This window comes from Myxocyprinus asiaticus, chromosome 2 (genome assembly GCF_019703515.2).
Source record: "Myxocyprinus asiaticus isolate MX2 ecotype Aquarium Trade chromosome 2, UBuf_Myxa_2, whole genome shotgun sequence".
Lineage (NCBI taxonomy): Eukaryota > Metazoa > Chordata > Actinopteri > Cypriniformes > Catostomidae > Myxocyprinus > Myxocyprinus asiaticus.
Window position 1 is genome coordinate 26,520,862 of NC_059345.1, and position 14,996 is coordinate 26,535,857.

The following is a 14,996-nucleotide window of genomic DNA, read 5'->3' on the forward strand; positions in this document are numbered from 1 at the left end:
ACTCTGGAATGTCACTACACTCCTAGCTTGAAGTGACTGTGAGAGTTTCTCAGTTGTCACCTTCTAGTAATATTCTTTAACCTCTGTGTTCCATTTCTGGGTGGGCAATAAATCACTCACAATTGAAGACTATTATGGCAACACTTCAAACTGGATTGAATCTGCCCTTGCAGTCAAAGGGTGGCAAAATTATTTTTATATATTTGATTTTACCATATTTGTTAGGTATTTCCATTATTTTGGACACTCCTCAAAGTTTCCATTTGACATTTTGATTTCCCCTCCAATTTCATGTTACTTAAATTTACCACTAGTAGTGTTTTTGATGTTTCATGTCCCTGATGCTTACCAGTGTACGTGGTAAGCATGATTTTACAGACAGTTTTTAGAAACTACCAGCCTCATACTGTTAAATTTGAATGTGGTGACAGCACTTTTCTAAGTAGACAGACATGCTTGATGGAAACTCCCACGTTCAAGTTCACTTACCATCATATCCTTTCTGCGGGGTCAAAGATCTGACTGAGTTGGCTAGAAAAGTAAAAAGAAAGAAGAAGAAGTAGAAAAAAAAGACAAATTCAAAATGGTTGATGGTAATATTGACAGGAAGACAGGACGGGTGTGAAAAGGAAACAAGTAAAACCACACAATACAACAGAAAGACAGACAAAGCAGGACCAAGGCGGAAGAGAGAGACCGTGTTTGTTTTGCTCAGCAGCCATGAGAACCAACTTTCTTCGTGCTCTCCTAATCCTTGTCTTCCTGAAAACAGGTAAGTGTTAACTGTAAGAAATAACTTATAATATATATATATATATATATATATATATATATATATATATATATATATATATATATATATATATATATCTGTACATTTGAAAACTGCATGGATTGTCAAAAAATAATTAAGTATCAGTTTGAGCAGAGGATGCTAAACATTTTACAATTTACACTTCGAACCATGGAATGCAAAATATTTGAATTCTTTAAAGAGAGCTTCCACAGGCTTGCACCATGATAAGAGTTTTTCAGATACTGGAAACACAAAAATGTTCAAACAAGCATTCACCACATTTTCACACTTCTGACGGCCTGACAAATGCCAGTTACACTGATAACATCCTGCACACACAGATACATGTCATCAATATTGCTGTTTGTTGAATTCTATATCTGCCTCATTTGTTTGAAGTTGGTTTTTGTCTCACTTTTGGACCCTTATTTGTCCTGGTCGATAGTACATAATAAAATAAAAATAAAATAAAAATGGTAACACTTTACTATCAGGTTCCATTTGTAAACATTAGTTCATAACATTAGTTAACATGAACACACAATGAACAATACTTTTTCAGCATTTATTAATATTTGTTAATGTTAATTTCAACATATAGTAGGGTACAATGGGGCTAAAGGCACACTTGGAAAATGTGTTTTTTTCTGGTCACAAAGTGTATCACGATTGAAGAAAATACATTCCTTTTTATTAATTAATGATAGAGAAACATAATTTGTGTGAAAAGAAATGATAACTAAAGGTTTTAAGATTTAAAACAAGATTACATTTTTTTTAAAGATTGTTTAAAAGATTTAAAAAATGTGGTAAAAGGCCCTCAGGGGGGTTATAGTGATACAGTGTAAATATAGGGACAATAGTTACAGGGTAAAATTTGTCAACTTAGGCAAATACTTTTAAAACAGCAAGATGCTTTTTTGAGTACCAAATTAATATAATGCTTATTCAAAATAACTACTTCAGAAAAGGGTTAACCATTTTCTGTTCATTTCAATCACATTTGACATTACATAACATCTCAAGTATTCTATAAACAAATTAATCTCCATTGTGATTGGATTAGTCGATGTGAGCCCCCTTTGAACATTTTTCATAACAAATCTATTCCCACCACTTAAGAAAAATAATATGTTTTATGGGGGCTTTTAGCCACTGCAGCAGAGTGGCTTTTTAAAACATTCAACAGAATGGCCCAAATACTATCCTATCACTTATTGGATAGTTATTTAAAAAGTTTCTAATTTAATCACCTTGAACAAAACTGAAAATGACAAATAAGTATTTTGGCTCAGAATAAATGTAAACATATTTTAAACATTTCAGGGATTTTAATTAGCTACATACATTTGCAAGATTTTTAAAAAATGATTAAATATTAGATCGAATGACCTCAAAATCAAATGCTAGACACTGCATGCAATATCTCATGGATCAGGAAAAATTTGCAGTGCAAAGTAACAGGAAAATATTTTGGTTGTTTTGTTTTGGGAGAAAATCAAATCAAATGTTCCTTTTACCCCTGGAGGCCTTTAGCTCTGTTGTACCCTAATCCATTTTTTAAATCAAAAGTTGTATAGTATATGTTAACATTAGTTATTGCACTATGAACGAACATGAACTAACCATGAACAATTTTTATTAACTAATATTAACAAAGATTAATAAATGCTGTAAAAAATATATTGTTCCTTGTTAGTTCATGAAACCTAATGCATTAACTAATGATAACAATTAGATCAAAAGATATTAATAATAATTTTATTAAAATATTTTTTCAGTTGTATTATATCGTTGTATTCATTAGTTAATTTTGTAGCATATTTTGATTTATTTTATTTAATGAGTTTTATCAATGTTAATGATTCATTTATTATTTTACCGTATCCACCAATTTCCACATGCATTAATTTATTATTCGACAATTTATTTATGAATTGATTCTTTTATTTATCAAATGATTAATAAACTTACTTCTCTGTTACAAAGAGACTAAAAATACAAAATAAAATAATGGTTCACATCTTCAGACCAAGAGAGTGGGCTATGTTTCCCTAAATACAGCTTGTGGTTTCAACATGCTTTGATAATTATTCTCTTTAAAAGATTGTTAAGAGTAGCATTTGAATTAAGGCAACCATAATTATTCTGAAATTAAAATAAAACAAATGACCGTATCAAGGCTTCATACACCAAAGAAGGTGAAGCATTATTTTATCAGTAAATCTCACAATCACACAGATTTACCAGTTACGTTTATTTATTTTTTTATTTATTTTTTTTTTTTTTCAGTAACACAAAAATGATTATTTGTTTCCCCCTCAATGTAACCTATTTAATGTAAGCATTTGGCCTTCCCTGAAGCTTTCTATTCAGCATTCCATATTTTCATTATTTCATAATTTTATGAGTTCCTTCAATCCTCAATTATTCTTCTCATCTCATTGCGCCTGTCCTTCTTTCCTGTCCTTTAACAGGCAAATCAAAAAGTGAAGTATCTATCAGTCACATTCGAGATGAAGATCACCAGAACATTACCTGTGTCCTTACAGGGGAAGAGAATATGACACAAATCAACTGGGAGATGCAAAGAGGCCCAAATCGCACCAAACTGGGCATGTTCCATCCGAATTTTGGAATTCACACATCTTATGAAAATAAGGAGGAAGTAAAGATCAAGGGTAAATCACCTCCATATCCATTATCATCCCTTCTCATTAAACTGGCATCAAATGAGAGTGTGCAAATCTGTTGTGCGTTCATAACCTTTCCTTCGGGTAAACTGGAGCGGTGCACAAATATCAGTAATAAAGATGTCAATCTCAACACATCTATGATAAAAGGTACTGTAAAACTTACTCTTGTAGTCCTATACATATTCTGTCATCTCTTTGAGACTCTTGACTTAATTATTTATATATTTTGTCATAGATTTTACTTATGTGCAACCAGAACTGGGACTGGGATTATTTGGACATTTAGGTGCTATGATCGTTGGATCTATTCTTTCCCTTTTTATCTTGGCAATCCCATTCTATTTATGCAGAAAGAACAACTGTAAGAGGTAGATGCCACATTTCACAGATATTTACGCAAAAACAATGATAAATAACTTTGATAAAAAATTATACACTGAAGAGCAAAAACAAAGCAAAAAGTTGTATATTAAATAATGTTATCATTTTTCATGTATCTCCACAAACATTTGAAAACATATTTACATATTATTACTTTTTTATTTCATGGGAAACTAAATTTTGCAGGAGGCGGTCCTTTGTAATACGCATGTACCTGACGGACTTACCAGCTGAGGTAAGAATACAAATTTATAAAATAAATGAATCTTATAATTAAACTTTTCATGCATTTTAGATCAGTGATGTTAATCATTAATATTTTTCTAAAATAATAACTTTAAACATATACAAACCTTAAAAGGATACTGTACATTCAGTACCAATATGTATTTATACATGATAAATGTCACTCAGCATAGGCAACATACAGTACAAACAGCATTATAGTTGAGATGTGCACAGTTCAACATGGAAACTTTATACTGTCTTTTTTGTTTTAATCTGTGCCATTTCCTTTCAGTCTCAAACTCACTTTATCATATAGTAAGTGATTATGTTAAAGGTATCTCAGTTTCCTGTTATTTTCTAAAGATGATGTATGGTTGTGGTTAAAGTGTGGCTGTTGCTCTGCAAAGCCAATTCTCACGGGCCTTGTTTGCTACAAAATTATGATATTGTATGAGGAAAATAGTAGTAGTTTAATATATTGCATTTTACCATTTGTTTTTAAATAATATATACCATTTATACAAATCTCTCACTTCAGACATATGCAGAAGAATCAAATGATGCACCAACTCCTCAAAGTTCTCCAAATGGTTTTGACCCCTCTAAACTATACGCCAAGATCAAAGAAGACCTTTTCTATGGCCGGTTGTGGAAGTCTTACCAAGGCCAACCTAATAAGGCATGGACTCAAGGTACCATGACAGATAATGGACATGTTTATTATCTGCTTGGACAAAGTCCTTTACCGCAGAGAAATGTGGAGGGCAGCCCCTTGAGGCCAGACACACCAACATGATTATCTTTAAGTAGCATAAACTAATATATATATACACAGCATATACAGTTGAAGTCAGAAGTTTACATACACCTTGACTTTGTTGTCTTAAGCCGTTTTACCACAACTTGTAGGTATGCTTGGGGTCATTGTCCGTTTGGAAGACCCATTTGAAACTGAGCTTTAACTTCCTGGCTGATGTCTTGAGATGTTACTTCAATATATCCACATTATTTTCCATCCTCATGATGCCATCTATTTTGTGAAGTGCACCAGTCCCTCCTGCAGCAAAGCACCCCCACAACATGATGCTGCCACCCCCATGCTTCACGGTTGGGATGGTGTTCTTTGGCTTACAAGCCTCACCTTTTTCCTCCAAACATAAATGGTCATTATGGCCAAACAGTTACATTTTTGTTTTAGTAGACCAGAGGACATTTCTCCAAAAAGTAAGATCTTTGTCCCCATGTGCACTTGCAAACTGTAGTCTGGCTTTTTTATGGCGGTTTTGGAGCAGCTGCTTCTTCCTTGCTGAGCAGCATTTCAGGCTATGTCGATATAGGACTCGTTTTACTGAGGATTTAGATATTTGTCTACCTGTTTCCTCCAGCATCTTCATAAGGTCCTTTGCTCTTGTTCTGGGATTGATTTGCACTTTTCTCACCAAACTACATTCATCTCTAGGAGACAGAATGCGTCTCCTTCCTGAGCAGTATGATGGCTGCGTGGTCCCATGGTGTTTGTACTTGCATGCTATTGTTTGTACAGATGAACGTGTCACCTTCAGGCATTTGGAAATTGCTCCCAAGGATGAACCAGTCTTGTGGAGGTCCACAATTTTTTTTTTTTTTTTTTGATTCTCCCATGATGTCAAGCAAAGATGCACTGAGTTTGAAGGCAGGCCTTAAAATACATCCACAGGTACACCTCCAATTCAGTACACCTCCTATCAGAAGCTAATTTCTAATTGTCTAAAGGCTTGACATCATTTTCTGGAATTTTCCAAGCTGCTCAAAGGCACAGTTAACTTAGTGTATGTAAACTTCTGACCCACTGGAATTGTGATATAGTCAATTAAAAGTTAAACAATCTGTCTGTAAACAATTGTTGGAAAAATTACTCATGTCATGCACAAAGCAGATGTCCTAAACGTCTTGCCAAAACTATAGTTTGCTAATATTAAGTTCTATATTCCAGACTTTGAGTCATTTAGGTAAACCTAGCCATAAGTAAATGGCTTAAAGAAGACTGTATTTTATATATATATATATATATATATATATATATATATATATATATATATATATATATATATATATATATATATATATATATATATATATATATATATATATATATATATATATATATATATATATATATATATATAAGGATTACATTCATTTTCTAGGCTCTATTTTGTGTTCATTTTAAGACAAACACTTTCATCTAGTAACAGTAGAGTAAACTTCTACTGTGGGAATCAAACTTTTTGTGATCACTAATATGTATTGCATGACATATGTTTGGCACTTCCATATTAACAGCAATGCAAGAACTGACTGAGGTCTTGCTATTTTATTGTATCTCTTATTGGGTTCTATATTTCCTGCCTGAGGTTGCAGGTTTTCTTTTATTCTTTGAACATAAAACACTTTGTAGTCATATTGTTGCACAAGTTGACCATTCATTTAGGTATATTACACAGAATTAAACATACAAAAGCAATACCGCGTTCTATCCGCTTGGTGGGGACACGATACTGTTTTGAAACAAGGAGTCAACTTCAGTGATTTCGGTGTTTATATTGCAAAGAAAATGAAGTGTTATATTATTTATATGGTTTCACAAAAGGGACAGGAAACGTCACAAAGAAGAACAATGTGTCCATTATTGAACTTTACCCCCTTTTTGAGGTTGTTGAGATAATTTTTGACCTAAGACGTAACAGATCAAGAAAACGACGTTCAGACTACGTTAAGATTGAATGATTTTTACACAAAAGTGTTACAAGCCTTCCAAATGAAGTCCATGTCGAGGTGAAATTTGTCACACGGAACCTGACTGTCTTCTGGAAAAGAACGTCAAATCACGCTGTAAGTATTGTTTACTGCTATCAAACACATTTGCGTAACAAACACTACATGACAGAATTAATCTTAAACGTATTCAAGTTGACACGGAAGGTGGACAATACAAGTTGCTTTTAGTTTGTGCGGAGATTTTAGTGCGACGTAACTTGCAAACTTATTTCACCCAATTAGCAATACTGATTTACGGAAGCCCTGAACCGCAAGGTGAAAAAAATAAATAAAAATAAACTGTATCTCAGTTCCTTCCTGAGCCTAATATTTTCTCTCTCTCTCTTCCTAAAAGGTTTTTTTCTCTCTTCCAATTTTTTTTCTCTCTTCAAAAAAGTTTTTTTTTTTCCTCTTCAAAAAACTTTTTTTTTTTCTCTCTTCAAAAAAATGCATGTGGTACCAACCTTGGCCACCAGGTGCCACTATCAGTAAACATGTAATCTTATGCTTTTAATGCTTTCTCTGTTGCTATATAGTTGAATAATACATTTATTATTTATTTAAGGTTTGCAAACCTTAATCAAGACAAAATCAGGTTATATATGTTTGATATGTCATTTGTTGTCGTGTAATAACTGGAGTTATTTTTTTGTTTGAACTTTTTGGTTTTTCTAAACCATCTATGCCGTTTGCTCAGTGTTACATGGTGGAAGCGAAGGAATGTATTGAGGAAAATGGGAAACATGGGGAAATTATTATTATGTCTGTCCTTTTGAAGTGTTAGGGGTACATCTGGTAATGTTAATATTGTTGTAAGTAATCTAATTTCTAAACGAAAAGATCATTTATAAATTAAATCCTCGCAACTGAACGGGGATGTCATGTGCAGACTTTCATGGTGGAATTTAATTATAATAATATATTTTAATATAAAAATTTGTCTATGCTTTTGAAACACACTGTCTACTGCAGAAGTGAAGAGTCAAATAAATATCCAAATATTGTTGGTCTGTCTAAACATGAGCTAGACATTTACGCCGATGTAAAATGCTCATCCCAAACAAATTGGTGAGGGGTGAGGAATCACCTATAGTATCGCTCCCCGGGTTCCACCGGGGGGAAGAATAGTAGGCTACACACACCTGTTTTGTATTAGCAGTATGGGCGTGAAGCTATAAAAGTATAATGATTTCTGTTGTTGGGGGGGTTTTGGTACTGCAAATTTTTTTGCCGGAGCTGCCATGCCAGTATGTGGGCTGGCTGAGTAAATTGGGATGAGTAATTTGCGACTTCAGTTTAGGCGGCCGCTGTTGATGTGTTCTATGAATGCTGTATCCCAAGCCCGGTAGCGGATTAGGAAGCCAGCAGTACATTTTGTAGTTGGGTTATTTGTTTTACATGCTTGTAGGTTTCTTTTCTCCGGGGAGGCCTCATTGAATGTTATGTGTAATGCTATTTATTAGTCCCCCGGAGTTTGTATTAATGGGATCAACCTGCAGCTCCCCCCTTGGTGTTTTAAATCTTAAATTCTTTAATACTTAAATAAAATACTTCTTATTTTTATTTCTGTACAGCACTTTGGTTAGCCCACTTGCTGTTTTTAAATGTGCTCTATAAACCGAATAAACTTAAACTTAAATTATTGAATAAAAATAAAACTTATAAGTATATTGAGTTGTGTACTTCAGTGTTTTCCTTGGTTATTTGTTGCCCAAATAAATATTATTGTCCAGTGGAGGACCTGTTGGTGAGCCCCTGCGCTCGGGGGGTTCCATCTGCCGAGCCGCGGAACCATACATCACAGCATCTCCTGCCAGAAGTGAGCATTATCGCATTTTAAACTTATTTTACGTTAGTGTTCTGTTATAATGTACACAATTTAAAATATTTTACTTATGGTAGCCATCCAGCTTTTACCTTACAGTATTTTTCGTTACAAAAGATTCCACTCATCTTTAATTACCTCATGGATATTTTACAAATTGCACTTATTCTTACATTCACATTCGCAGTACAACCTCAATTAGGCACTTGCAACTTCTCAAATCTGTCACTGCAATTTCAAATCTTCGTGCCTTAACTTTTGCAACTATTTTTGCGATATATCTGATGCATAACTAACTTGTGCACTTGCAAACTCAGTGTTGGCGAGAGAGAAAGTCGGGGCAGGGGGAGGGCGCAAAGGAGTCGTTTTATAGGTTGGTGACTAGCCAATGAAATCGGACTTCTTTTGTATACGATGTCACGACCATAGACATATAAATGGTCACGACACCCGCGGCCTTAACATTACCAGATGTATAGCAACAGAGAAAGCATTAAAAGCATAAGATTACATGTTTACTGATAGTGGCACCTGGTGGCCTAGGTTGGTACCGCATGCATTTTTTTGAAAAGAGAAAAAAAAATTTTAGAAGAGAGAAAAAAATTTTTTGTGAAGAGAGAAAAAAACATTTAGGAAGAGAGAAACAAATTTAAGACTTAGGCTCAGGAAGGAACTGAGACACTATTTTTTTTTTTTTTTTTAACCGTAATTTTTTTTTTCACCTTGCGGTTCAGAGCTTCCATACTGATTAATGGCCCCTTAAGAGCCATTCTTATCGGAATGTCTTTGGTGCATTCACATGCTTTGCTTAGACTGTTTTTAAGAAGGGCGTGAGGCCATGTAGTTGCATTCTTTTTACCTAAAATGCTTTTTTTTTTCTTCAGGTAGTTTATATGAAGGCCTCTTCCTGTCTTCTTCAATAGAGAATCATCCAGAATTACATTGTTGTTTTTTACTCGTAAACCTACTCCATATTGCCAACATTTTCATAGTTGAAGTAACACCAAAAATGCTTATGAGCTGTTAAATACACTTGGTCACAAGTAGGCTTAGTTCTAATGTTACATAGATTGCACAGTGACCTATTACAATATTTAAGATTGCAGCAGAATGTAATTACTAGTATCATCTCTTTTATTGTAATTTGTTAAATGCTTTACTCAATTTTTTCTGCTATTGCAACAAGACTTGCACACAGAAAGACTTATGCTTTAAAATCCACAGTCAACCTGTGCAGAAGTAACAACAGAATCTCATTGTGTGGGTGCGAGTGATGGGCTGATCTTCTGCCTGGCCAGACCAGAGGATTATGATGACGTGATGGCTATGTCAGAAGATATATACGAGGGCAATGACTACCTTCCATTTCACTATCACTCCTGGTTGACTGAGCCAGCTAGAGTAGTTATTATAGCAAGGAGATGTACAAAGCTGGTAAGCGATATACAATAATAAAAAGGTTTCGTAGACTGCATGTGACTTCGGAATTTGAGCTTTATCTTGTGTGTAACCTATGCCAGAAGCCATCATTAGCATTGATATATTTTGCAAGATTGTGTTACATGCATGTTTTGTTATATTAACATCTAATTTTCAGTATAATCATTAATGATTATACTGAAAATTACATGTTAATGTAACATCTCACCCAAAGAGGAAAATTCTGTAATAATTTACTTATGATCATGCCGTTTGAAACCTGTATGATTTTCTTTTTTATATGGAACACAAAAGGAGATGATTTAATGAATATTGCAGACCATTTTTAGATGTAATTGTAATGGATGCCTCACTTTTAAGCTTTAAAATGACCCAAAAGTATTTAAAAAGTAGTCCATGCGGCCCGTGCATCATATTCCAAGGATTCTGAAGACATACTGTACAATAGGTAAGAATTGGGAGAACTTGCAAGCAACTGTGAACAAGCTTCTCTTGGTGCTCATTAACAGACATTAAGATTTTCACAAAAAAAATGACTTAAAACTCCGGCTGTTTCTCACCAATACCTATTGTATGCCTTTAGAAAATTTGCAATATGACAGAATTCACAAGGACTACTTTAATTATAATTTTGGTTCTTTTTAAGCTTTAAAGTGAGGCACTATACACTGCCATTGCATCAAAAAGATAGTCACGGTATTCATTAATACATCTTCTTTTGTGTTTCGCATAATAAAGAAAGTAATTGATGTTTGGAACAACATGAGGGTGAGTAAATGATGCCAGATTTTTCATTTTTGGGTGAGCTATTCTTTTAAAGCTAAATTATATAATTTCTGTGCCACTAGCTTCACCAAACAGAATTGCTAAAATAATCATCATTTTCAAACAGACTCCAGAAAACTCCTCCATCTTAGAAAAAACTACACACATAAGCTGTAGCTATATTTCTTAAATTTTACTTCAAGATCAAGTAAATGTACAAACATTTTCACACACGCACACACACACACACACACACACACACACACACACACACACACACACACACACTGTATTATAAGCCTATGTGTAATATTATGTAAAGGGATGTAAATCGGTAGCTGAAATTCCACAAAAGACATTCTGAATCAACAAGTTCAAATCAAACAGTATTGCCAGAGCTTATTTTTGTTGTTACAGTTTAATAAATAATTAGTAGAACAAAATGGAGGTTAGCTGTTGATGTGATATATTATTCACACTGTTGATTCATTTCTCAAAATAACATCTCACAATAATAAATAGAAGATAATTAAAATAGATAACACAAAGATTCAGACTGAGAATGATTAGAGAATGTTCAACACAAATCAAGCAATTGGATTTGAAGAAAATTCAAATGTACATAAGCACAATGGTGAAAGTCTTGTTTATACACAGATGTGTGTATTTCTGTCAAACAAATGTAGATGGACATATATGCTTTACATAGTAGTTGTATTTCAACCTTTGCTATAATTATTCATGTGTGCCTTTAAGTGGCGCTGGAGTCAGGCCTTGTGGTTGATGGCGGTACATTTAGGGTTTAAGGGTGTGTCCTGTCTTAGTGAAAGAGGATGTGGACTGGCTGGAGAGATCTAGAAATGTGTTGATGGCTACATAGCGAAGGTCTACCCTAATGTGAAGATTAAGCGCCTCACCCAGAGGAGATGACCCAGGGCCTGAAAAACTGAGTAAAGTTCACTCTGTTGGCAAGAAGGGTGAGTTAAATTTGGAAAAGATGGTATTTAGTTTGATTTTTGAGAAAATTCTTCTGACCTAAACTTCAAAAACATTCTGAAATACTTTTTTGGACAACACATAAAACAAAGGATATTTAGAAAACTGCGGAAATCTTGTTACACCAAACCGTATACATTTTTTGCATATTCTAGTGATGTTTCAAGTGTTTTTCTTTCTTCATATTTTCTAAATACATTGCACAAGTAACTTTAGACTTTTTAACATTTAAATCTGTAAAGTTGAAAAGAGATTAGAGAAAATCTACTAATCAGCATAGTGTGTTCAATTTTCCAATGATCTGTATTTCTAACCTCTGTGTTTCTTTCGTTATTTTGCAGACACACTCCCTTATTCTATACATAATGTAACAAAGCTGCGGCAGGGCTTGTGCATAAGTCTCTACTTATTTAATTAGTAATTTGATTTACTGCACTTTGAACCTAGGAAAGCTTTCCAGATTTTCAAACCATAATAATAAAACTCGAATGTAATGTTTCAAAGCATATTTACAGCTAATTTTTGTCTTGAAAAGGATTCTTTGCTCCACTAAATTAGTGTAATCTAGGCTTTGGTGCCATTTGTTTGCATGCTAAAAAGTTCTTGTATATTCCATTGCACCATTTATGGTCAAGGACGTATTAGCGATGTGGCACCATTTATAAAATGAGAAAGACCACTATGATGTTAAAGTTGTGCTGTCACTTCTTTACCCTTTCAATTTAACCTACACTAGTTGTCTCCATGGAGGTTTACCTGTTTATCTCTCACTGTGCACTGTGACAAATTCAGTCTCATTCTTAGTGATTTCTGTTCTTTACAGTTCCCCCCCTCCTTAGTCCTTGACTCCCCTTCATCATCTTTTGATCTTTACCATAATGATATTTAACTCTCTGTTTTCTCTGACTTTTAAATCAGGCTGTTCTGTCTCTTTGTGGGACTTCTTAGAGCTTTGATGACTTTGTCTCAAGTCTCAAGGCAAAACTGGCTACGTCAGATTTGTCCATCACCAGTCATCCTCTAGTGGCAGTGGACCTGGATGCCCTTAAGATGCTTCTCTTGGATTCAGACTTGTCCTCCAGACTTCATCTTCCAGGGGGTGCTATAATCCAGGATTGGCAGCCCTTGAAACTCATAGAGAGTAACCTTAAGGTCTTGGCAAGGCGAAACTTGACATGGTTTGTGGATGGTTCCAGTGATAAACCCTTGTTTATGAGCTTTCACACATCTTCATATCCTATTTCATTTAATGGAGGGTCTGTATGCTTTAATATTGACTTGAATGGGACAGATACTACCTTTGCAAAAAAGGCACTAACAGCCCACCTGAACAGTGTGAAAGGTGAGATTCAAGGCATGGTCTTGGTCCATATTTCTATGCATCAGACTCTATGGGAAGTTATGAAGCAGTTTTTTGAGGGGCATGACAGAGTGAAGTAGTTCCGGAATTACTGGGAGCAACTGTTTTTGAAAGAGAGTTACAGTATTGTGACATCTAAGGAGGATGGAGAGAACAAAAGGTAGATGTGCGGATTATTGATTGATGTTGTATTGGCTATAAAATCTCAGGGTGTAGGGGTTAGCTAGGTTAAAATACAAAATCAAGGGTATAAAGTAATGAATTACAAATACTCGTTACTTTCATGATTAAGTAGTTTTTTTTTCAGGAATTGTACTTTATTAAGTATTTTTTATACTTTTACTTGAGTACATTTCAAGTGCTGTAACTGTACTTTTACTGTGCTATTTTGCCTATGTCTTGTGTTTGCAACATCACTGTTCTAATATTTTTTCCCATCACCGTAATCTTGTGAATCCTGTCAAATCAAATAACACATAGGAAACTTACCTCAAGCAGCAGTACAACACCTGGATGGCCGCACCTGAAAGGCCTTTTCTCAATGAAGACAAAGAAGGGCAATTGCGTGAGGTGCAATAAAAGGGCCTTTGTATTTTAAAAAATTGGCAGTCAAAAATAAACTGAAGCACACTTATATTTTTCATTCTTTTTGACAAACAGCTGTAAAAGGGAATGTGAATTACAGTATGTATGCTAAATTTTTAAATCGCAGTATGCAGTGTTTATTAAAAGGGGGCATAGCATTTGCAACACTACTCTTGAGTACTTTTAATTAGCTATTTATTTTTTTACTCTTATTTAGTTTCTTGGACACAGTAGTGGTTCAAGCTTGTATGGCGCCCTGGGCAAAACCCCCCTGGTGCCCCTATGTTAGAAAAAAATGCAGCAGAAGTGCCCTCTTGAATGTCCTTATGGTAAGTATAACATGATAAAGTGCCCTCTATGGTGGCCCAGTGTGCAAGAAAACATGATAAAGTGCCCTCTAGGGTACCCTTCCAGTGGAGAAAATGTGTTGCAGTGCCCTAATGGGTGCCATTCCAGTGAAAAAATTGTGATGCAGTGCCCTCTAGGGTGCCCCTATGTGTGAGGAAATGTGGTAAAGTGCCCTCCAAGGTGCCCCTATGTGCAAAAAAAAAAAAAAATAATAATAAAATAAAATAAAAAAACGAGATGAAGTGCCCTCTGGGTGCCCTTCCAGTGGAGAAAATGTCCAGACAGTTTTTAGAATCGTTAGCATGTAGAAGTTAAAAAGTTAGCATGGAGAAGTTAAACGTATCTTTAGAAAGAAAGAAAAAAAATGTAAAAACTGGATGAGTTTATTGGTTCCAAAAGAGAGTGCAAAATGAGGTAGAATCATCTCTTGGGTGGAGTACCCCTTTATTTTTAGTACAATCCTCACACACACACTCAGCAACATCCCCTTTAGAATGTTCAGGTGTCATAGGGTTTAATGCAGTCTGAGATGTAACCTTCACATCCCACTACAGTGTGTGAGGTAGGTTACATAGCAATAAGTTTTACATTTAAACCAATGGAAAGATTACAGCTTACTAAAGATTCATTACTAATGTGTGTAGACTGTATTTTCTGGTTTGCTTTGTTTTTTAAGCTGTATACCACGTGATGCCCGGATGCTCTTGCGTAGCATAGATTTTGAATTTATTCTGTGAATGGAGATTGCCACACCTGACTTCACTGAGACTGCCATTGCTT

The 14,996-nt window shown here is 34.7% G+C and overlaps 1 protein-coding gene and 1 pseudogene across 1 annotated transcript; both read left to right on the plus strand.

Annotated features, from left to right (window-relative positions):
• Positions 1 to 313: 313 nt before the first annotated feature.
• On the plus strand, positions 314 to 6,157 carry LOC127455669 (uncharacterized). The gene is made up of 5 exons (XM_051723703.1): positions 314 to 772; positions 3,274 to 3,639; positions 3,728 to 3,860; positions 4,060 to 4,108; positions 4,640 to 6,157. Exons 1-5 carry the CDS (start codon positions 721 to 723, stop codon positions 4,895 to 4,897), a joined length of 858 nt encoding a protein of 285 aa, XP_051579663.1. The 5' UTR covers positions 314 to 720; the 3' UTR covers positions 4,898 to 6,157.
• Positions 6,158 to 9,947: 3,790 nt separating this feature from the next.
• On the plus strand, positions 9,948 to 13,917 carry LOC127412912 (histidine N-acetyltransferase-like; annotated as a pseudogene).
• The last annotated feature ends 1,079 nt before the right edge of the window (positions 13,918 to 14,996 follow it).